The 24377-nt window shown below is 44.0% G+C and overlaps 1 protein-coding gene across 1 annotated transcript in view; it reads left to right on the top strand.

Moving 5' to 3' along the window:
- The window catches only part of LOC126485007 (aminopeptidase N-like), a 260634-nt gene that overhangs the window by 25261 nt on the left and 210996 nt on the right, over positions 1–24377 (top strand). The window contains exon 2 of the mRNA XM_050108615.1: positions 21551–21810. Coding sequence (XP_049964572.1) covers positions 21551–21810 — 260 coding nt within the window. The remainder of the gene's footprint in view (positions 1–21550; positions 21811–24377) is intronic.

Here is a 24377-nt window from a genome sequence, read left to right as displayed (position 1 = left end):
GGTGCCTCATCTCTCAGAGGCATCACTCTTTACACGTGTACTGAGCAGATCTTAGGAGCTACACTGACGGAAAAAAATCGCAACACCAAGGTTTTGTACGACATAGACGAAGGCTGGAAGCCGTGTTCCTATATCTGAAATATGATGAGTATTCATATTTCTCACCACTCGCACAAGAGTGGCACTAGTAGACCCATTATGAGGACGCAGATCAGGTTTCCTACACGCTGCAACAGTTTTGAGGGTTAGTTCTCTTTGAGATTGGACGTGGTGAGTTGATGTTACCCAGAATGTCTTTAAGGCGACGAACACACTCAAATCACTTAAGAAAGGCAGGTCTTCCGGTCCAGATGGAATACCAATCAGGTTCCTTTCAGAGTATGCAGACACAATAGACCCTTTCTTAGCAATCACACACAACCGCTCACTTGACGAAAGGTCTGTTCCTAAAGACTGCAAAGTAGCACAGGTCACATCAATATTCAAGAAAGGAAATAGGAGTAACCCATTGAATTACAGACCCATATCACTGACCTCAATTTGCAGTAGGAGTTTGGAGCATATACTGTACTCGAACATTATGAATCACCTTGAAGAAAATGACTTATTGATACATAACCAACACGGATTCAGAAAATTACGTTTTTGTGCAACACAACTAGCTCTTTATTCCCATGAAGTAATGAGTGCTGTCAACAAGGGATCTCAGATTGATTCCAAATTCCTAAATTTCGAGAAGGCTTTCGATACCGTTCCTATTAATCAAATTATGTGCATATGGAGTATCGTCTCAGTTGTGTGACTGGATTCGTGATTCCTCTCAGAGAGGTCACAGTTCGTAGTGATAGACGGTAAATCATCGAGTAGAACAGAAGTGATATCTGGCGTTCCGCAAGGTAGTGTCATGGACCCTCTGTTGTTCCTGATTTACATAAATGATCTAGGTGATAATCTAATTGTTTGCAGATGATGCTGTAATTTACCGTCTAGTATAATAATCAGACGATCAATTCCAATTACAAAGTGATCTAGAGAAAATTTCTGTATGGTGCGAAAAATGGCAATTGGCACTAAACAAAGAAAAGTGCGAGGTCATCCACATGGATACTAAAAGAAATCCGATAAATTTTGGGTATACGACAAATCGCACAAATCTAAGGGCTGTCAATTCGACTAAATACCTTTTGTTGTTGTGGTCTTCAGTCCTGAGACTGGTTTGATGCAGCTCTCCATGATACTCTGTCCTGTGCAAGCTTCTTCATCTCCCAGTACCTACTGAAGCCTACATCCTTCTGAATTTGCTTAGTGTATTCATCTCTTGACCTCCCTCTACGATTTTTACCCTCCACGCTACCCTCCATTACTAAATTGGTGATACCTCGATGTCTCAGAACATGTCCTACCAACCGATCCCTTCTTCTAGTCAAGTTGTGCGACAAGCTCCTCTTCTCCCCAATTCCATTCAATACCTCCTCATTACTTATGTGATCTACCCATCTAATCTTCAGCATTCTTCTGTAGCACCACATTTCGAAAGCTTCTATTCTCTTCTTGTCTATTCGTCCATGTTTCACTTCCATACGTGGCTACACTCCATACAAATACTTTCAGAAACGACTTTATATCCTCTCTACTTCGACCATCATCAGTTATTTTGCTCCCCAAATAGCAAAACTCCTTTACTACTTTAAGTGTCTCATTTCCTAATCTAATTCCCTTCGCATCACCCGTCTTAATTCGACTACATTCCATTATCCTCGTTTTGCTTTTGTTGATGTTCATCTTATACCCTCCTTTCAAGACACTGTGCTTTCCGTTCAACTGCTCCTCCAAGTCCTTTGCTGTCTCTGACAGACTTACAATGTCATCGGCGAACCTCAAAGTTTTTATTTCTTCTCCATGGATTTTAATTTCTACTCCGGACTTTCCTTTTGTTTCCTTTACTGCTTGCTCAATATACAGATTGAATAATATCGGGGATAGGCTACAACCCTGTCTCACTCCCTTCCCAACCACTTCTTCCATTTCATACCCCTCGACTCTTATAAATGCCATCTGGTTTCTGTACAAATTGTAAATAGCCTTTCGCTCCCTGTATTTTAGCCCTGCCACCTTCAGAATTTGAAAGAGAGTATTCCAATCAACATTGTTAAAAGCTTTCTCTAAGTCTACAAATGCTAGAAACATAGGTTTGCCTTTGCTGAATCTTTCTTCTAAGATAAGTCATAAGGTCAGTATTGCCTCACGTGTTCCAACATTTCTACGGAATCCAAATTGATCTTCCCCGAGTTCGGCTTCTATCAGTTTTTCCATTCGTCTATAAAGAATTCGCGTTAGTATTTTGCAGCTGTGACTTATTAAAGTGATAGTTCGGTAATTTTCACATCTGCAACACCTGCTTTCTTTGGGATTGGAGCTATTATATTCTTCTTGAAGTCTGAGAGTATTTCGCCCGTCTCATACACCTTGCTCACCAGATGGTAGAGTTTTGTCAGGACTGGCTCTCCCACGGTTGTCAGTAGTTCTAATGGAATGTTGTCTACCCCGGGGGCCTTGTTACGACTTAGATCTTTCCGTGCTCTATCAAACTCTACACGCTCTATCATACCTCCCATTTCATCTTCATCTACATCCTCCTCCATTTCCATAATATTGTCCTCAAGTGCATCGCCCTTGTGTAGAGGGTCTACTTCTATATACTCCTTCCACCTTTCTGCTTTGCCTTCTTTGCTTAGAACTAGGTTTCCATCTGAGCTCTTGATATTCATGCAAGTGGTTCTACTTTCTCCAAAGGTCTCTTTAATTTTCCTGTAGGCAGTATCTATCTTACCCCCAGTGAGATAAGCCTCTACATCCTTACTTTTGTCCTCTAGCCATTCCTGCTTAGCCATTTTGCACTTCCTGTCGATCTCATTTTTGAGACGTTTGTATTCCTTTTTGCCTGCTTCATTTACTGCATTTTTATATTTTCTCCTTTCATCAATTAAATTCAACATTTCTTCTGTTATCCAAGGGTTTCTACTAGCCCTCGTCTTTTTACCTATTTGATCCTCTGCTGCCTTCATTATTACATCCCTTAAAGCTACCTGTTCTTCTTCTACTGCATTTCTTTCCCCAATTCCTGTCAATTGTTCCCTTATGCTCTCCCTGAAATCCTGTACAACCACTGGTTCTTTCAGTTTATCCAGGTCCCATCTCCTTAAAATCCCACCTTTTTGCAGATTCTTCAGTTTTAATCTACAGTTCATAACCAATAGACTGTGGTCAGAATCCACATATGCCCCTGGAAATGTCTTACAATTTAAAACCTGGTTCCTAAATCTCTGTCTTACCATTACATAATCTATCTGATATCTTATAGTATCTCCAGGGTTCTTACATGTATACAACCTTCTTTCATGATTCTTGAACCAAGTGTTAGCTATGATTAAGTTATGCTCTGCGCAAAATTCTACCAGGCGGCTTCCTCTTTCATTTCTTAGCCCCAATCCATAATCACCTACTATGTTTCCTTCTCTCTCTTTTCCTACTCTCGAATTCCAGTCACTCATGAATATTAAATTTTCGTCTCCCTTCATGACCTGAATAATGTCTTTTATCTCATCATACATTTCATCAATTTATTCGTCATATGCAGAGCTAGTTGGCATATAAACTTGTACTGCTGTAGTAGGCGTGGGCTTCGTGTCTATCTTGGCCACAAAAATGGGTTCACTATGCTGTTTGTAGTAGCTTACCCGTACTCTTTTTATTCTTTATTAAACCTACTCCTGCGTTACCCCTATTTGATTTTGTATTTATAACCCTGTATTCACTTGGCCAAAAGTCTTGTTCCTCCTGCCACCGAACTTCACTAATTCCCTCTACATCTAAATTTAACCTATCCATTTCCCTTTTTAAATTTTCTAACCTACCTGCCCGATTAAGGGATCTGACATTCCACGCTCCGATCCGTTGAACGCCGGTTTTTCTTTCTCCTGATAACGACGTCCTCTTGAGTAGTCCCCTCCCGGAGATCCGAATGGGGGACTATTTTACCTCCGGAATATTTTACCCGAGAGGACGCTATCATCATTTAAGCATACAGTAAAGCTGCATGCCCTCGGGAAAAATTACGGCTGTAGTTTCCCCTTGCTTTCAGCCGTTCACAGTACCAGAACAGCAAGGCCACTTTGGTTAGTGTTACAAGACCAGATCAATCAATCATCCAGACTGTTGCCCCTGCAACTACTGAAAAGGCTGCTGCCCCTCTTCAGGAACCACACGTTTGTCTGGCCTCTCAACAGATACCCCTCCGTTGTGGTTGCACCTACGGTACTGCCATCTGTATCGTTGAGGCACGCAAGCCTCCCCATCAACGCAAGGTCCATGGTTCATGGGGGGGGAGGGGGGGGGACTAAATACCTAGGGTATACGATAAATCGCACAAATCTGAGGGCTGTCAATTCGACTAAACACCCAGGAATTACAATTACGAGCAACGTAAATTGTAAAGACCACATGGATAATATGGTGGGGAAGGCGAAACAAAGACGGCGCTTTGTACGCAGAACACTTAGAAGATGCAACAAACCCACTAAAGAGGCAGCCTAAATTATACCTGTCCGTCCTCTGCTGGAATATTGCTGCGCGGTGTGGGACCCTTACGAGGTAGGATTAGCGGAGGACATCGAAAAAGTGCAAAGAAGGGCAGCTCGTTTCGTGTTATCGAGCAATAGGGGTGGGTGTGTCTCTGATATGATACGCGAGTTGGGGTGGCAGTCACTGAATCAAAGGCGGTTTTCTTTGCGGTGAGATCTATTTACGAAATTGCAATCAGCAACTTTCTCTTCCGAATGCGAAAATATTTTGTTGACACTCACCTGCGTAGGGAGAAATGATCATCATAATAAAATAAGCGAAATCAGAGCTGGAACGGAAAGATTGAGGTGTTCCTTTTTCCCTCGCGCCATTCGAGAGTGGGATGGTAGAGAAGAAATATGAAAATGGTTCGATGTACCCTCTGCCAGGCACGTACGTGTGAATTGCAGAGTAACCATGTAGATGTAGATTATCAACACCTCACTGAGTTTGAACGAGGTCATGTTGTAGAATTTTAGAACATGTTTTTTGATCGCGTATCATGTCATTTCTGGAAACCCAGAATCTACTCTGTAGGAATCAACATGGATTCAGGAAACAGCGATCGTGTGAGACCCAACTCGCTTTATTTGTTCATGAGACCCAGAAAATATTAGAGACAGGCTCCCAGATAGATGCCATTTTCCTTGACTTCCGGAAGGCGTTCGATACAGTTCCGCACTGTCGCCTGATAAACAAAGTAAGAGCCTACGGAATATCAGACCAGCTGTGTGTCTGGATTGAAGAGTTTTTAGCAAACAGAACACAGCATGTTGTTTTCAATGGAGAGACGTCTACAAACGTTAAAGTAACTTCTGGCGTACCACAGGGGAGTGTTATGGGACCACGGCTTTTCACTATATATATATATATATATATATATATGACCTAGTATATAGTGTCGGAAATTGCATGCGGCTTTTCGCGGATGATGCTGTAGTATGCAGAGAAGTTGCAGCATTAGAAAATTGCAGCGAAATGCAGGAAGATCTGCAGCGGATAGGCACTTGGTGCAGGGAGTGGCAACTGACTCTTAACATAGACAAATGTAATGTATTGCGAATACATAGAAAGAAGGATCTTTTATTGTATGATTATATGATAGCGGAACAAACACTGGTAGCAGTTACTTCTGTAAAATATCTGGGAGTATGCGTTCGGAACGATTTGAAGTGGAATGATCATATAAAATTAATTGTTTGTAAGGCTGGTGCCAGGTTGAGATTCATTGGGAGAGTCCTTAAAAAATGTAGTCCATCAACAAAGGAGGTGGCTTACAAAACACTCGTTCGACCTATACTTGAGTATTGCTCATCAGTGTGGGATCCGTACCAGGTCGAGTTGACAGAGGAGATAGAGAGGATCCAAAGAAGAGCGGCGCGTTTCGTCACAGGGTTATTTGGTAAGCGTGATAGCGTTACGGAGATGTTCGGCAAACTCAAGTGGCAGACTGAAAGAGAGGCGCTCTGCATCGCGGTGAAGCTTGCTGTCCAGGTTTCGAGAAGATGCGTTTCTGAATGAGGTATCGAATATATTGCTTGCCCCTACTTATGCCTCCCGAGGAGATCACAAATTTAAAATTAGAGAGATTCGGCTGCGCACAGGGGCTTTCCGGCAGACATTCTTCCAGCGAACCATACGCGAGTGGAACAGGAAAGGGAGGTGATGACTGTGGGCCGTAAGGTGCCCTCCGCCACACACCGTTGGTTTTTTTTTTTTTTAAATGGACTTATAGTCCGGGGTGATATGTTACAATACAGCATCACCGGTCTATTGCGGTCTGACTGTGTTGGTGAGGCAGTAAATTTCCACAGGGCAGTGACTCCGTCACTGCAATTCACTTTGGAGGTGTGGCGGTGGGACTTGTAGTCCCGTACCACCCTCTGACGGTGATAGTACTACATGAGTCAGGCAGAAGAATTTTGCCTAACATGGGCGGGTGAAGGTGTGGCGGTGGGACTTGTAGTCCCGTGCGTCAGGACAGGGGTGACGACGACACCGTTGGGTGGCTTGGGAAGTATAAATGTAGATGTAGATGTAATATGGCTACGAGAAGCTGAATGTTCCTTCTGCAATACCGCAGAAAGACTTGTTAGGAATGTAGCCACTGTAAATGGTTGCTGACAGTGGTGGCCGCGAGAATGTACGGTCACAAGAAGACCGGCCTCCGGATGGCCACGTGGCACTACTGAGAGGGAAAGACTATTGTGTTCAGTGTGTGGGTCTGGCGCGTCACTGCATCTGCAGCATCAGTTTGAGTAGCAACTGGCGGCACAGTGACACAACTAACTGTTGCAGATCGGTTACTTCAAGGCCAGCTCCGACCCAGACACCCTGTAGCGTGCATTCCACTGACTCCAAACCACCACCACTGGCGACTTCAATAGTGTCAAGTGAGAGCTCATTGGAGGGCAGGTTAGAGGTCTGTTGTGTTTTCTGATGAAAGCTGGTTCTGCCTCTAACCCAGTGATGGCCGTGCGTTGGTTAGAAGGAGGCCAGTTAAGGGCCTGCAACTAGCCTTTCCGCGTGCTAGACACCCTAGCCTTACACCTGGAATTATGGTTTGGAGCACTCTCTTGGTTATTCCACGCACCCTGACTCCAAATTTGTACGTGAATCTGGTGACTCGATCTATCGTGCTGCCATTGATGAACAGCATTCCAGGTCGTGTTTTCCAACTGGATAACGTCACCTATATTTTATTGTTGTAACCCAACATGCTATACATAGTGTCGACATGCTGCTTTACCCTGCTCGATCACCAGATCTGTCACTCATCGAGCACATATGGGATATTATCGGATGACAACTCCAGCATCACTCATAAAGCGCATTAACCATCCCTGTAGGACCAAAAGGTATGGAACTCCATACAACGAACTGACATGCGGCACCTGTACAACACAATGCCTGGACGTTTGCGTGCTTTCATCCAACATTCTGGCGGTGGCACCTGTTATTACTGTACCTGTATTTCACATTTGCAATGGCTTATCTCGCGGTTACATTAACCTGTGATCTTGTAATGTTAACCACTTAAATATGTTACCTTGACGAACGTATTCTCGAAATTTCATTACTGTGCGTTAATTGTTTTTTGGTATTGTGATTTTTTCCCGTTGCTGCGCGAGGTAGCCATGCGGTCTTAGTCGTCTGGTCACAGTTCACGCGGCTCCCCTCGTCGAAGGTTAGAGTACTCCCTCGGGCATAGGTGTGTGTGTTGTCCTTAGCGGAAGTTAGTTTAAGTTAGATTAAGTAGTGCGTAAGCCTAGGGACCGTTGACCTCAGCAGTTTGGTCCCATAGTCTTTACCACAAATTTCCAATTTTTTTCCCGTTACTGTATTTCTAACCTCGAAGAAAGTGGTACTTTTGTTACGAGGAAAAGGTGGAACTTTATCGGACTGTGAAAGACTGTGTTTTAAGGCCAAAAAATGTACTTAATTCGTAGTCAAATGGTACAAATGGCTCTGAGCACTATGGGACTTAGCATCTGAGGTCATCAGTCCCCTAGACTTAGAACTACTTAAACCTAACTAACCTAAGGACATCACACACATCCATGCCCGAGACAGGATTCGAACCTGCGACCGTAGCAGCAGCACGGTTCCGGACTGAAGCGCCTAGAACCGCACGAACATAGCGGCCGGCATTCCTAGTCCCTTTTTAAGCCAGTACACTAGCCGGAATATGCCATGCGCAATGACATAATTGTACATTATTCCCGCGTCGTAGGGGATCACAGTCATATAGAACTTTATGCGAGAAATTTCCCCAGTTTTACAGTAAATTACCATTCATTTACTTCAGACACTCATGATTTCTGCTTCGTGACTGTTGTCAGTTGCATGTTGATATGTTACACCATAGCTGACCTGTCTAAGTGACATGTCATCATCGAAAGCGCATATTTCTTGTGTTATAAGCCAGTTTTAGTATTACAAGATATGAGTACATATCGAAGATACATAATATGGCTGACAGTGCGCATTGTGAATAACCATTACCACATAGTATGAGGTATTTAATAGCTAATACATTGCAGTGATCTGCATTCGTTACATTTTATGTTATTTTCTATGTTTTTATGTAATTTTATTCTGTGTACACTGTACGTAACACACGCTGAAGAGCCAAAACATCACGACCACTTGCTTAATAGAGTGTAGATCCATCTATGGAACTCCGTGCGAGAGCGATTCTGCGTGGCATGAAACCTCTGACAAGTTTCGAGAGCTATATGGCAACAAATGTCTACGCAGTCCCGTGAACTGCAGGCCTATGGTTTGTCGATTCGGTGCTGGCGTCAGATAGCGTCCCAGATGTGTTCAGTTGGATTCGCATGAGGTGAATTTGGCAGGTAAGATAGCAATGGGAGTTCACTATTAAGCACCTCTAATAACTGTAGCACTATTCTGAACTTGTGACCCTAATAGTTATCCTGGAAGATGAAATCGCCCGTGGGCAAGAGGGAAGACATCAAGCATGATGGAATGTTGGTGGTTTGCAGTCACGTTGATGTAGTCTACAGCTTGGTCCCTTCATTACATCGAATGATATTATAGATATCATAATATTGTACTCATCAATAAGCGTCCATGGTGCGGTGCACATTTCGAGAAGCCTTTCGCCTGAATGACGGCGTAACCGGACAAGACCATCGATCCGGTGCAAAAAGAAATATCATTCATCCGATCAAGCGACACGTTTCTATTGATCCACCATCCAATCTCGATGATCTCGTTCCTGCATTGCCACAGACTACAGAGTGGACAGGTGTCCATCCTACAGTTTCTGTCATAAGGGAGGGGCGTGCTACACCTTGTCACCTATTGTTGGTTTCACCGTCCTTCAACCACTTGTCATCCTGTCTCACGACAGTAGCACGCGAACAGCCGACCAGGAGTTCCGTTTTTCGAGACGCTCATACCCAGGCGACAAGCCATAACAATCTGCCTTTGTCAAAGTCGCTGATGTCAATGGATTTCCCCATTTGTGGCCCGTATCGTCGCTAGAAAGAATCCCCATTCGTGTCCTCTCCGCAACACGTGGCTGCAACTCTCGCAAGTGGCATTCATTGTCGCAGTTCGGAATGGCCATAATGTTTTAGCAGATCAGTATGTATGAGCCGTTGTTGAATAAGATAAATTAACAGATCATATCTGTGGCCTCCCGGTTTTAATAGTGCATGTTACTCCTTTTTCATTCATGATATGCTGACACAAGTGATGGACACTCTCTTACTCTGTTCAAATGGCTCTGAGCACTATGCGACTTAACTTCTGAGGTCATCAGTCGCCTAGAACTTAGAACTAATTAAACCTAACTAACCTAAGGACATCACACACATCCAGGCCCGAGGCAGGATTCGAACCTGCGACCGTAGCGGTCACGCGGTTCCAGACTGAAGCGCCTTTAACCGCACGGCCACACCGGCCGGCTCTTACTCTGTCCACGAGAGCATAGAGCATATGGTTTCATCACGACAGTCAGAAAGCTCATGTGGATCTAAACAAGAAATGGCCTCGTCCAGTGACCACCAGACCTCACTCCGGTGCGTTTCTTCCTATTACAGGGTTACATAAAATCACTGGCATATGAGACTCCAGTAGTAACGGATGATTAATTTTCGGAGCTTGCTGTCTCACTGAACAATAGGGGTGTGTATTGTGTATAGACGAGTGTACCCCAAATGTTTGCGTGGTAGAGTAATTATGGAATACACTTACTTGGAGACAGTGTTTGCGCAGCAATCGCCGACATAGTGTAACTGAGGCGGAATAAGGGGAACCAGCCCGCATTCGCCGAGTCAGACGGAAAACCGCCTTAAAAGCCATCCACAGGCTGGCTGGCACACCGGACCTCGACAAAAATCCGCCGGCCGGATTCGTGCCGTGGACCGGCACGCCTTCCCGCTCGGGAAGCAGCGCGCTAGACCGCGCGGAACAACTGGTGTATTACGGAGAGTGTAGCAAAAGTGCACGCGACGTTCTAGTGCATACATTGAATTTGGCGGTGGCAACCATTTTATGTAATATTTGTTGGTTTTATGTTATAGCATCCATACAGCAGACATAATTTTAGCATTCGTACAGCAGACATAACTTGCAGTTGAACAGTCATGAAATTGAATGATGTAATTATCACAAGCGGCTGCAGCGTTATGAGGAATTCAATTTATTTTTTTGTCTGATCAATTCTTCGACTGGCATATGCACCTCTCCACAACGTCCTCTCCTCTCCCAACCTCTTCATCTCAGTGTAGCACTTATCCCAACATCCTCAGTTGCATATATTCCAATACCTGTCTGCCCCTACAGTCCACATAATTTTCAACATTCTTTTATAGCACTACATCACAAAGTCGTCGATTCTCTTCTTTTCCGGTCTCCATGCAGTCCATCATTCAATATCATACAATGACGTGCCCCAAATTCTGATAAATTTATTTCTCAGGTTAAGTTCTGTTTTTGATATAGTAGACTTTGTCCATCCATATCCTCTTCGCTTGTACTAATATACTTTTGTGTCCTTTTTTTCGTCCATCATGTGTTATCTTCCTTCCAAGACGGCAGAATTTCTTCGTCTACTGCGTGATCGCCAAATTTGATGTTAAGTTTCTCGCTGTTCTTATTCCAGCTACCCTCATTACTTTCGTTTACCTTAGCTTTAATCTCAGTCTATATGCTGTACTCTTTATGCCACTCTAGTCAACAGGCCCTGTAATTCTTCGTCACTTTCACTCAGGATAGCAATGAAACTATCATTGATGTCCTTTCAGCCTGAATTTTAATCCCACTTTTATACTTTTTTTTATTTCCGTCCTTGCTTCTTCGATGTGACGAATGAACAGTAGTGGCGAAAGGCAGCATCTTTGTGGTACAGCTTTTTTAGTCCGTGTTCTTCGATCTTGGACTTCCAGTCTTATTGTTCGCTCTTGGTTCTTCTACATCCGTCTTTTCCTATAGCTGACTCCTATTTTTCGCAGAATTTCTAAACATCTTGAACTATTTTATAGTTTCGAAGGCTTTTTCTAGGTCAACGAATCCTATGAACGTGTTATGATTTTTCTTAAATTTTGCTACCATTATCAACCGCAACGTCAGAACTGCTTCTCTCGTGCCTTTACCTTTGTTTTCCTTTCAATCCTTCTCTATGTTATTCTTGTCAGCAGCTAGTATGCGTGGGTTGTTAAGCTGAATGTGCGATAAGTCTCGGAGTTACCTTCTCTTGCTATTTTCGTAATTGTGTGGATGACATTTATCCGAACGTCTGATGGCGTGTCTCCAGTCTCATAGATTGAAAACATCAACCTGAATTGTCATTTCACTGCCACTTCCCCAACAACTATTTTAGAAATGACTAAGGAATGCTATCAATCGCTTCTGTCTTAATTGATCTCAAGTCTTCCTAAACTCTGTTAAACTCTAACATTAGATCCCCTACGTATTTCACATCGTACTCCCATTTCTTCCTGAATCGCATCAGACAAGCTCTACTCATCGAAGAGCTCTTCGATGTGGTCTTTCGACCCATCTGCTCGATGCTTAATAGTGGAATTGTCATTGCACTATTATTGTTCTCGTCCTTTCTTCTAATTTCGCCAAAGGTTGTTTTGACTTTTTATATGCTGAATAAGTTCTTCAAAATGACTATTTCTTCTTTGATTTCTTCACATTTTTCCTGTAGTCCTTCCGCCTTACATTTCCTGCTCTTCCTAAGTGATTTATTTTGTAGGATTGTTCAATGTTCAATTGAAGTATTTCTTCTATTACCCAAGTTCTTCCACAATTAATTCCCTTCTGCCTATACTTATCTGTCCAGCTGTTTTGATTGCTCTCTTTGGAAATGTCTGTTCCTCTTCAGCTGTACCGCCTAATGTGTTATTCATTATGACAATATCTACAGCTTCAGAGAACTTCAAATGCACATCACCATTCCTCAGTACCTCAGTACCTAGGCGTCCCGCTTCCTTACTCACTGATACTTCCTGATGATTCTCTTGTACTTCAGCCTACTCTTCATCATTACTAAGTTGTTATCTGAGTGTGTATCTACTCCTAAGGACGCCTTAGAGTCTAGTATGTGATTTAAGAATCTCTGTCTCGCCACGCTGTAATCCAGTTGGTAACTTTCTGTCTCTCCAGGTCTTTTCCAAGTATGCGTCCTCCTCTTGTGATTTCCGATCAGTGTATTTGATATTACTAGCTGAAATTTATTGCAGAACTTAATTAGTCTGTCTTTTTTCTCATTACCAGTACCAAGTCCTTATACTCTCGTAACTCAGTCTTCTATTCCTTCCCTACTATAGCGTTGCAACCCCCATGATGAGTGCATTTTACCTGTCTTTACGTACTGAAGTAACCCTTTAATGTTCTCAATTACTTCCTCTATTTTTTTCATTTTCTGCTAGTGACGTCAGCTTGCACAACCAAGCTACTGTTGTTGATGCTGGTTTATTATCGATTCTGATGAGAATAATCCCAACACTGAACTGTTCACAATAACTGACTTCCTATTCACAACGAATCCCACTCCTATTTTACCGTTTCCTGCAGCAGCTGATATTATACTACATTCCGGTAACTAAGTTACGTTATATTCTTTTCCTTTTAGTTCACTGCCGGCCTCTGTGGGCGAGCGGTTCTAGGTGCTTCAGTCTGGAACCGGGCGACCGCTACGGTCGCAGGTTCGAATCCTGCCTCGGGAATGGATGTGTGTGATGTCGTTAGGTTTAAGTTGTTCTAAGTTCTAGGTGACTGATGACCTCATAGTGCTCGGAGCCATTTGAACCATTTTCTTAGTTCACTGAAACCACTGTATCTAGACTGGGCCTTTGCCTTTAGCTTTCTAGATTTTTCTATCTCTTCTACCACATTTCGACTTCTGATTACTCCATGCTCCGACCCGTGGATCGCTACCTTTTCGTTTTATTAACCTGAAACGTCGTCACTGGCTTGGAAAGAAACATGTTTACTGCATTGGTTGACCTTCAGATGTAAAAACAGCTCTTTATAAAACGTATAGGAGTAAATTTTGTCTGACTTCCACTTGCACATTTTACAAAGGTACGAAAAACAATTACCTTTCTGTACTGTGTCTTATCTTGCAGATTCGCTCTCCTCCTTCCATTTCACCTCTATATCCCAGCTATTATCCCTCCCCCCCCCCCCCCTTTGTTATCTGAGTGTGTATCTACTCCTAAGGACGCCTTAGAGTCTAGTATGTGATTTAAGAATTTCTGTCTCATTCTCAACCCAATCTCAGTTCCCCTACTTTACATTCACTGTTTACTACTATGAACTAATGTTTGGTCCTCCCTTCATTCACTCTGCATTTTATTCATTAACCACCACACTGCTTCTTCATATCACTTACACATTTAAATAAATTCTAATTGGCATAAAAAAGACATAGTGCGCATATAGCAAATCACAAATAAAAAGGACATTTGTAGATAAAGTGAAAGTCAGAACCAGCAAATAAGTTGGCAGTCCCACATACATCAACGAAAGTTTTGCATCACTTCGATACGCCCTGCATAGCTATTGCGACTGCTCTTGTACCGCTCGGAATGTCACCTCTAACACAGTTATCATGAGCGTTACCCACGGGTAGAACGCCGCACTTGAATGGATTGCAATACTTCAGTTAAAAGCAAAGCACCAGTAGGGATGCATTAAAGACGTCTGTGGAACAAAAGAGTAACCATCCATTACGACGCGAAGGGCAATTGAGATCAATGATCGGGTTCGAATCGTCATGTTACGCGCAGAAGGCTTGTCAGCCACGGAAGTTGCCCGACATGTGCAACGGAGTCGAAGTGATGTGGTGCGGACATAGAATCAGTTCAAGTTAAAAGGCAGTGTTGAGGACTTAACACCACACAGGCCGTCCACGTTCGACAGGTGCACAGTATGACCGATATCTAAGACTTTTGAATGAAAGAAACCGTGGGCTAAGTGCTCCTGAACTGAATTCGGCGTTCGAAGAGGCCGCTGGACGTCATGTATCGCATCAGACTGGTAGGAGATTATTGCATGAAGCGGATCTCCATTCCCAACTATCGTGGCGAGCATCACGTAGTACACTAACACACCAGGGGCTGCGTTACAAATGGGCAAGAAATAATGCAGAATAGACGACCAAGGATTGGCATCGGGTGCTATTTATGGACGAAACTCGGATCTGTTTGCATCCTGAAAATCGCAGGCAACGTGTCTGGAGACAACCCGTAATATCGAACGCCTCTAATAATGTGTTCCACATATGCAAAAAGTTGGTGGTAGAGTGATGGCCTGGGCTGGCACTACACCTACATCTACATCTACATTTATACTCCCCAAGCCACCCAACGGTGTGTGGCGGAGGGCACTTTACGTGCCACTGTCATTACCTCCCTTTCCTGTTCCAGTCGCGTATGGTTCGCGGGAAGAACGACTGTCTGAAAGCCTCCGAGCGCGCTCTAGTCTCTCTGATTTTACATTCGTGATCTCCACGGGAGGTATAAGTAGGGGGAAGCAATATATTCGATACCTCATCCAGAAACGCACCCTCTCGAAACCTGGCGAGCAAGCTACACCGCGATGCAGAGCGCCTCTCTTGCAGAGTCTGCCACTTGAGTTTGCTAAACATCTCCGTAACGCTATCACGGTTACCAAATAACCCTGTGACGAAACGCGCCGCTCTTCTTTGGATCTTCTCTATCTCCTCCGTCAACCCGATCTGGTACGGATCCCACACTGATGAGCAATACTCAAGTATAGGTCGAACGAGTGTTTTGCAAGCCACCTCCTTTGTTGATGGACTACATTTTGTAAGGACTCTCCCAATGAATCTCAACCTGGCACCAGCCTTACAAACAATTAACTTTATATGATCATTCCACTTCAAATCGTTCCGAACGCATACTCCCAGATATTTTACAGAAGTAACTGCTACCAGTGTTTGTTCCGCTATCATATAATCATACAATAAAGGATTCTTCTTTCTAGGTATTCGCAATATATTACATTTGTCTATGTTAAGGGTCAGTTGCCACTCCCTGCACCAAGTGCCTATCCGCTGCAGAGCTTCCTGCATTTCGCTACAATTTTCTAATGCTGCAACTTCTCTGTATACTACAGCATCATCCGCGAAAAGCCACATGGGACTCCCGACACTATCTACTAGGTCATTTATATATATTGTGAAAAGCAATGGTCCCATAACACTCCCCTGTGGCACGCCAGAGGTTACTTTAACGTCTGTAGACGTCTCTCCATTGATAACAACATGCTGTGTTCTGTTTGCTAAAAACTCTTCAATCCAGCCACACAGCTGGTATGATGTTCCGTAGGCTCTTACTTTGTTTATCAGGCGACAGTGCGGAACTGTATCGAACGCCTTCGGAAGTCAAGAAAAATAGCATCTACCTGGGAGCCTGTATCTAATATTTTCTGGGTCTCATGAACAAATAAAGCGAGTTGGATCTCACACGATCGCTGTTTCCGGAATCCATGTTGATTCCTACATAGTAGATTCTGGGTTTCCAAAAACGACATGATACTCGAGCAAAAAACATGTTCTAAAATTCTACAACAGATCGACGTCAGAGATATAGGTCTATAGTTTTGCGCATCTGCTCGACGACCTTTCTTGAAGACTGGGACTACCTGTGCTCTTTTCCAATCATTTGGAACCTTCCGTTCCTCAAGAGACTTGCGGTACACGGCTGTTAGAAGGGGGGCAAGTTCTTTCGCGTACTCTGTGTAGAATCGAATTGGTATCCCGTCAGGTCCAGTGGACTTTCCTCTGTTGAGTGATTCCAGTTGCTTTTCTATTCCTTGGACACTTATTTCAATGTCAGCCATTTTTTCGTTTGTGCGAGGATTTAGAGAAGGAACTGCAGTGCGGTCTTCCTCTGTGAAACAGCTTTGGAAAAAGGTGTTTAGTATTTCAGCTTTACGCGTGTCATCCTCTGTTTCAATGCCATCATCATCCCGGAGTGTCTGGATATGCTGTTTCGAGCCAATTACTGATTTAGCGTAAGACCAGAACTTCCTAGGATTTTCTGTCAAGTCGGAACATAGAATATTACTTTCGAATTCACTGAACGCTTCACGCATAGCCCTCCTTACGCTAACTTTGACATCGTTTAGCTTCTGTTTGTCTGAGAGGTTTTGGCTGCGTTTAAACTTGGGGTGAAGCTCTCTTTGCTTTCGCAGTAGCTTCCTAACTTTATTGTTGTACCACGGTAGGTTTTTCCCGTCCCTCACAGTTTTACTCGGCACGTACCTGTCTAAAACGCATTTTACGTTTGCCTTGAACTTTTTCCATAAACACTCAACATTGTCAGTGTCGGAACAGAAATTTTCGTTTTGATCTGTTAGGTAGTCTGAAATCTGCCTTCTATTACTCTTGCTAAACAGATAAACCTTCCTCCTTTTTTTTATATTCCTACTAACTTCCATATTCACTGATTCCCTGTTCTGTACATACAGAGTCGAAAAGTTCTGGTCTGTTTGTTATCAGTAGGTCCAAGATGTTATCTCCACGAGTCGGTTCTCTGTTTAATTGCTCGAGGTAATTTTCGGATAGTGCACTGAGTATAATGTCACTCGATGCTCTGTCCCTACCACCCGTCCTAAACATCTGAGTGTCCCAGTCTATATCTGGTAAACTGAAATCTCCACCTAAGACTATAACATGCTGAGAAAATTTATGTGAAATGTATTCCAAATTTTCTCTCAGTTGTTCTGCCACTAATGCTGCTGAGTCGGGAGGTCGGTAAAAGGAGCCAATTATTAACCTAGCTCGGTTGTTGAGTGTAACCTCCACCCATAATAATTCACAGGAACTATCCACTTCTATTTCACTACAGGATAAACTACTACTAACAGCGACGAACACTCCACCACCGGTTGCATGCAATCTATCCTTTCTAAACACCGTCTGTGCCTTTGTAAAAATTTCGGCAGAATTTATCTCTGGCTTCAACCAGCTTTCTGTACCTATAACGATTTCGGCTTCGGTGCTTTCTATCAGCGCTTGAAGTTCCGGTACTTTACCAACGCAGCTTCTACAGTTTACAATTACAATACCGATTGCTGCTAGGTCCCCGCATCTCCTGACTTTGCCCTGCACCCGTTGAGGCTGTTGCCCTTTCTGAACTTGCCCAAGGCCATCTAACCTAAAAAACCGCCCAGCCCACGCCACACAACCCCTGCTACCCGTGTAGCCGCTTGTTGCGTGTAGTAGACTCCTGACCTATCCAGCGGAACCCGAAACCCCACCGCCCTATGGCGCAAGTCGAGGAATCTGCAGCCCACATGGTCGCAGAACCGTCTCAGCCTCTGATTCAGACCCTCCACCCAAAATCTCTCGTTGTTGTTGATGATAACCTGCCTCCTCTACGGCACAGGGACGACATTCTGGGCCGGCCGCTGTGGCCGAGCGGTTCTACGTGTTTCAGTCCGGAACCACGTGGCTGCTACGGTCGTAGGTTCGAATCCTGCCTCGGGCATGGATGCGTGTGATGTCCTTAGGTTAGGTAGGTTTAAGTAGTTCCAAGTCTAGGGGAGTTATGACCTCAGATGTTAAGTCCCATGGTGCTTAGAGCCATTTGAACCATTTTTGACGACATTCTGCCGGCAATAGTGGCACCGTATCACCAACATTTTGGTGACAATTGCATCTTCGCTGATAAATCGTGTTCTAACCGGGCTCTTGTCCTGAACACATTCCTTCCTCATGTTAGGATCACCAGAATGAAGTGGCCTGACTGTTCTCCGGACATGAAACCAATCGAACCTGTGTGGGATCGATTCACACGGGCCGTTTTTGGACGTCGACTGCGCGACTTACGCAGAACCGCCGTTGGAGAGTGGGGCAACTTGGACGAAAGCTGCCTTTACGAGCTTAACGATGGTAGGGCACGGCGGATTCAAGGCTGCATCCGAGCAAGGGGACGTTCCGCCGCTTACTCACGTTGGTCAGGAACGCTGTGAACCTTCTCCCTCCCCCCTTCCCTCTGGAAACCGGACTATTTTGTCGTTACACAAATGCCGTTTTTTGCTTGGTGATCGGGACAGTTGCAAATAAATACACAAGCACCCCTCACAGCCAATTTTTGTTTACTGTGGGATGAATTTCGCAATAAAGGGGTGATGATAAATCTCTGTTGATGTGTGCAGGCATAAAAAACATAAGACATATTTTCTGCCAGGAGAACGTAAATAAACACTGTTGATGCAATATTTTGTCTTGTTTCACTCCAAGAAAAATGTAGTTCTGCAAGACAATGTGAAATTACACTAAAAGCATGAATGGCAAACCCTGAAATGTGCAAGCATACGACACTTTCACAGGAAAGTGTAAATCCCAGAAAAATTCCGTAATAAAATAGCACCCTTCTATATGATCTGCAGCGAACTGTTTTTAAATCTAGAAACAAACCAAAATTGTAAATATAAGGGTCAGTCAAATGAAAACTAGCAGTAAGTAAACTGTTCATGATTTCAAGAGTAAACGCCATAATTTTAATACATTTATCCCACTGTGACTCAAGACGGTCAATGCCTTCGTCGAAAACCGTTCATGGTTGACTACGGAACCATGACTGTACCCAGGCTTGCACCCCTTCGCCCATAGCCACGAATGTCTTTCTTCAGGGCTCAAAAAATATGAAAATCTAATGGGTAGAGATCAGGACTGTATGGAAAATATGTAGTGGCATCCCAGGGAAACTTCGGCAGCGTACTCGAAACAACATAGGCAACATGTGCACCGACCCACTTGTGGTCGTCGATTTGCTTCGAAGAGGGGCATGCCTGGGTACAATTATGGCTCCTTAACCAACCGCGAACACTTTTCCATGAACGTAAAGACCGCCTTGTCTCACAGTGGGATAGATGTATTGACAGCTGTGGCAGTATATTTGAAATAATAAGCTGTTTACTTACTTCTTTCCAGTTTGTCTCGTTTTCATTTGACTGTCCCTTAGGAGTTTAGTTCCAGACCACAGACGATATTATTCACCAATAAAACCAAACTCACAAAGTACAAGAGTCCACGCAGAATATTGTGGCCGATGTGCAGTGACCACTTTTCTTCCAAAGCGCTGGGGAAGTTCATTCTTTTGTTCAGAAGAGGAGGCCGTCAGTATTTACCACATTTCGGCCGGTCGGAGATGACAGAATCGAGGCGCACGCCCTGCAACCTTTCTCAAACAACTTTACAGAAATTATTCGGTAAAAAATTTCATTTTTGCGTTCCTTATACTTCTGTGTCAGGTTCGTCATGATTTGACCATCATATCGTTAATGGTCATAGTTACTGTGACACATTTTATATGGAAGTAAGACACTGCAAGGAATTAGAAAAAGTTTGCAATGAAAAATAAATATCGTTTATTGCATGTTATATAGTATTTTGCTGCATATGAAATTTAGCTGACATATCGAATTTTCCTTGAGAAAAGGGTGGAGGTCTCTATCTGCCACCAAACTCGAGAAAATTGATCTAATGTACCAAACTTATTTACGATCGCACCGCGCCAACGATAAAACCAGAGTGAAATATCCACAACAGTCCTCATATTTCATAAACGATCGAAAAAAGATTTTGGGAAATGATAGCACACACAGAGAAGAGTATCTTGCCATACGTTTATTACGCAAAACTTTATTATCTGCCTTGTTATTCCACTAACTACAATTTTTTTAATGAAAGAATTTAATTTTTAAAGCTGTCTATAACTGGTAAAACGAGAAATGCTATGGGTTTTGGAACAACATAATTTGAGACATTACACTTTTATTTTGTACCGAGCATGCGTTTTTCATCAGCTACTGGCCATGTTGTATGTTGACCAGGGACATAGAAACGTCGGAGAGCCTCCGTTACTGCCGCAGCCACAGTGGTCCACAACCCCACGACGACTACTGCAGTCCACTTCACCCCTCCGCCGGCCGCCGCACACCGAACCCAGGGTTATTGTGCGGTTCGCCCCCCCCCCCTCTCCCCCAGAGAACGTCTCACACTACACCAGTGTAGCCCCTATGTTTGTGTGGGAGAGTAATGGTGGTGTTCGCGTAAGTGGAGAATGCGCAGCAATCGCCGACATAGTGTAGCTGAGGCGGAATAAGGGGAACCAGCCCGCATACGCTGGGGCAGATGGAAAACCGCCTAAAAACCATCCACAGACTGGCCGGCTCATCGGACCTCGACACAAATCCGCCGGGCGGAATTCGTGCCGGGGACCAGGTGCTCCTTCCCACTCCGGAAAGCCGTACGTCAGACCGCTCGGCTAACCGAGTGGGCGCTACTGGCCTTACTTTACCTCAGTTCCTCAGTTAATAAACTTAACAAACCACTGTTTCATAATTCCCTCGCAATTGTGTTTTGTAAACACCACTGTGTTTTGCCAAAAGAAGCAACTATTAGCATGGGAACAAGATGAATGTGTAGATTTTACTCAAAATTCGCCACTGACTACCCTTCTCTGAAAGTTATAAATGATTAACAAGCCAAGAGAAAATAAATCGTTGCATTTTCAGCGGAATTATTTTTAGATACTAACCAAAGCAGAGGCGACAGATCTTTTTGAATGATCATCATGGAAATGTCCGCGTGGAGGCGTGGAGGGACTCCACTTAATATTTTTTTTAAAAAAAGTGTGAGGTTCAATTTAGAACGGCACTTCCCCTCTAGCGCTCGGCATTTCCTCTACAGCGCTTGCCCATGACCCCCACCACACCACTCACCCCACGCGTGCCCTGCCGACTGCGCATCTACCAGCCACATTATTTTGCGCGGACTCTACTAGTTGCAAATAAAAACGTTTAACGTCGTGTTTCTGCGTGTGGACGGCTGCCGCTGCACTCGAGGTATCGGACGACACAGCAGCTGCCGCAGCCCGTCACGTGACCGCCTGTGTGTTGTGTTCGGCAGGAGCAGCGCGTGCGGCGCGGACTGGACCTGCGCGACCCGGCGCACGGCAACGCCAAGGACTTCCGCCTGCCCGACGGCGCGCGGCCGCTCGCCTACCGGCTGCACCTGCGCGCCGACCCGGAGCCCGGCCGCTTCTCGGGCCGCGTCGCCATCAACGTGACGTGCGACGCGCCGACGCGCGCCGTCACCCTGCACGTGCACGAGTCGCTGCAGGTCGCGCACCACCAAGTGCGCCTCGCGCCCGCCTCTGCCAACTACAGGTCAGCGCCGGCACGAATAACACTCTGCTATACCAAACTGTAACAACTATTCCAATGTTCCTCTGGAGCGAGAGAGACTTTGCCAGTCAGATGCCACGTTTAGATTTTTGATTAATTAACCCTGAACTCCTTCCCCATCCACGTTCAGCTGAGTTACACTGTCATCTGTGGTTTCGCGGTTCAGAACGTTCTCAAAATGTTCTCTCCATCTCTGCACTTGGTCTTCTCCTACAAGGTATGCCAATTAACGTAGAGGCGCCATCCAGAGTAGAAATCGCCAAAGCTGTCCAACAAATAAAAAACGGAAAAGTTCCAGGCCTGGACAACATCAACCCAGAGTTACTTAACCCTTTCGTGGGCAAAATTATTGAGCAGTTTTTTTTAATGAATGGAGAGCAGATAGTAGCTAACAGAAAGGTGTATTTATCATACAGAATATCAAATTTGCTCCAACTGTGAAAGTGAGGTCACACAACAAGGTGGGAAGTATTCTTCCCACTGCCCTTCCTTGGAGTTAAATGACAAAAACAGCTTTTTCAATATATGTCATATTTATTTGATAAATTTACTTCTCTTGTTACAATGATTGTTCACAATTACTTGCCATGAAATTTTCTGAAACATGGGTCTATGCAAAGTGGTATTTGACAATATGTACAAACACAGCGAGTGCTCTTTTCCGCAGCATTGGTACTACAATGACGGCATGTCCAGTAGGTTTGTCCTAAAATGGGTTGATGCTGCGCTACAACCACATGACGAAAATCTTCATGTACTTTACTCCTTTTTGCCACAAGGACAGGGTTTTGTCCACGCCTGTTTTGGGATGAGAAGCCAGCGATCAGTTGTCTGGCTAGATGGATCCTGTATGTGAGCTGATCATGCTGTCCACTTTCTCTTTTACTTATTATCCTCAGGATAAAACTGTTCACTGCAGCAACGTTCACCAGGAAATAAAATATTCTGTGCCACCATTTTACAGAACGTCTGCCAATAGCATACCTTTCTCGTAATTGATCAAACTTATCGACCCACCCATAATTTTGTTGTATTCTGCCACAACTTCAGGACAAGAAATCTGTGTACTAGTACCATCCTTGTTTTTCCTTTTCACTGTGGCTGTTTCTCATGGGTCATGAATTGAGGACAGGGAAGTGACTGGACGGTTATCCATCCCTTTTACTGCAGAAATAGCTCCTTTTGTTTCAAACTGGAATTCTTCTCGTTCCAGTTTTACGTTTTCCTTCATAAATTTGGGTAAATCAAAAGTATTTACCTTATACTATAGCTTTGCGGAAAAAATCACAAAATGTCATGCAAACAGCACTGAAAGGCTCCTCTACAGAGCAACACTCAGGTATACAATGCATCTGCGCGAAGGTGCAGCAAAAACGGCGGGAACTTCCGATTGGAAGTAGTACCCTATACTGTTCACTAGGTGGTAGCACCGTACAGGAGTGGGAACTGCGAATCCCACGGGACTAGGAGCGAGTACATTGTAGTGGGAAGCATGTTTCCCGCGGCTCACGAAAGGGTTAAAGCAGATCCCTCTATAACAGCAGAAATTTTACATCCACTCCTGGCAGCCATATGAATGAATGAACAAGTACCAAATGACTGGAACAGAGGCTTGCTCATCAAGCTCGCCCAGAAAGGAGACCTATCCGTTTGTGATCATTGGAGAGGCATCACCCTGCTGTCAATCCCAAGTAAGATCCTTTCACGAATAATCCTAAATAGCATAAAAGCACATGTAGACAAGAAAATAAGAAGGGAACAAGCAGGATTTAGGGAAGGTCGCTCTTGCATTGACCAGATAAACACCTTGAGAATAATAGCAGAACATTCATATGAATACCAGTCACCACTTTACATACTGTTTGAAGTCTTTGAAAAGGCATTTGACAATGTAATTAGAACAAAAATCTGGAGTTCACTGCGAACTTTTTGAGTCCCCAAGAAAATAATAGCTCTCGTCAAGTGCATGTATGAAAACTACACATGCCAGATTCAACACCAAGGTCTGCTTTCAGACCCAATAGCAGTGAAAACAGGAGTTAAGCAAGGCTGCATGCTCTCGCTGATAGTTTTTAACATAGTACTTAATCTTGTAATGGCGCAAGCAACGGATAAAGTGAGAGGAATAAAATGGAGCAATGGGACCTATATAGAAGACCTAGATTTTGCAGATGACCTTTGCCTTTTATCCCACGGCCTCAACGACATGAAAAAGAAGCTAGAAGATCAGAAATCTGCAGCGAAGTTGGGTTGAAAATTAACGCCCAAAAAACTAAAGACATGCGGGCAAATGATAACAGCACTGCAGAGCTTAAGCTTGGGAGCCAGATAATTGAAAAGGTGGGTGTAGTTTTGCTACCTTGGAAGCATGATTACACCAGATGGCGGTGAAACAGAGGACATTAACAGCCGCATCAACAAAGCAAGGGGAGCTTTGACAACTCTACGCTCTATCTGGAGATCGAAGGAAATATCACTGAGGACCAAATTGCGGATATTTGAAAGTAATGTAAAATCTGTGCTCCTTTAGGGATGTGAAACATGGAAAG

This window comes from Schistocerca serialis, chromosome 1 (genome assembly GCF_023864345.2).
Source record: "Schistocerca serialis cubense isolate TAMUIC-IGC-003099 chromosome 1, iqSchSeri2.2, whole genome shotgun sequence".
Taxonomy (NCBI): domain Eukaryota; kingdom Metazoa; phylum Arthropoda; class Insecta; order Orthoptera; family Acrididae; genus Schistocerca; species Schistocerca serialis.
The sequence above is the reverse complement of the archived record's forward strand: the minus strand, read 5'-3'. Positions and strand labels throughout refer to the sequence as shown.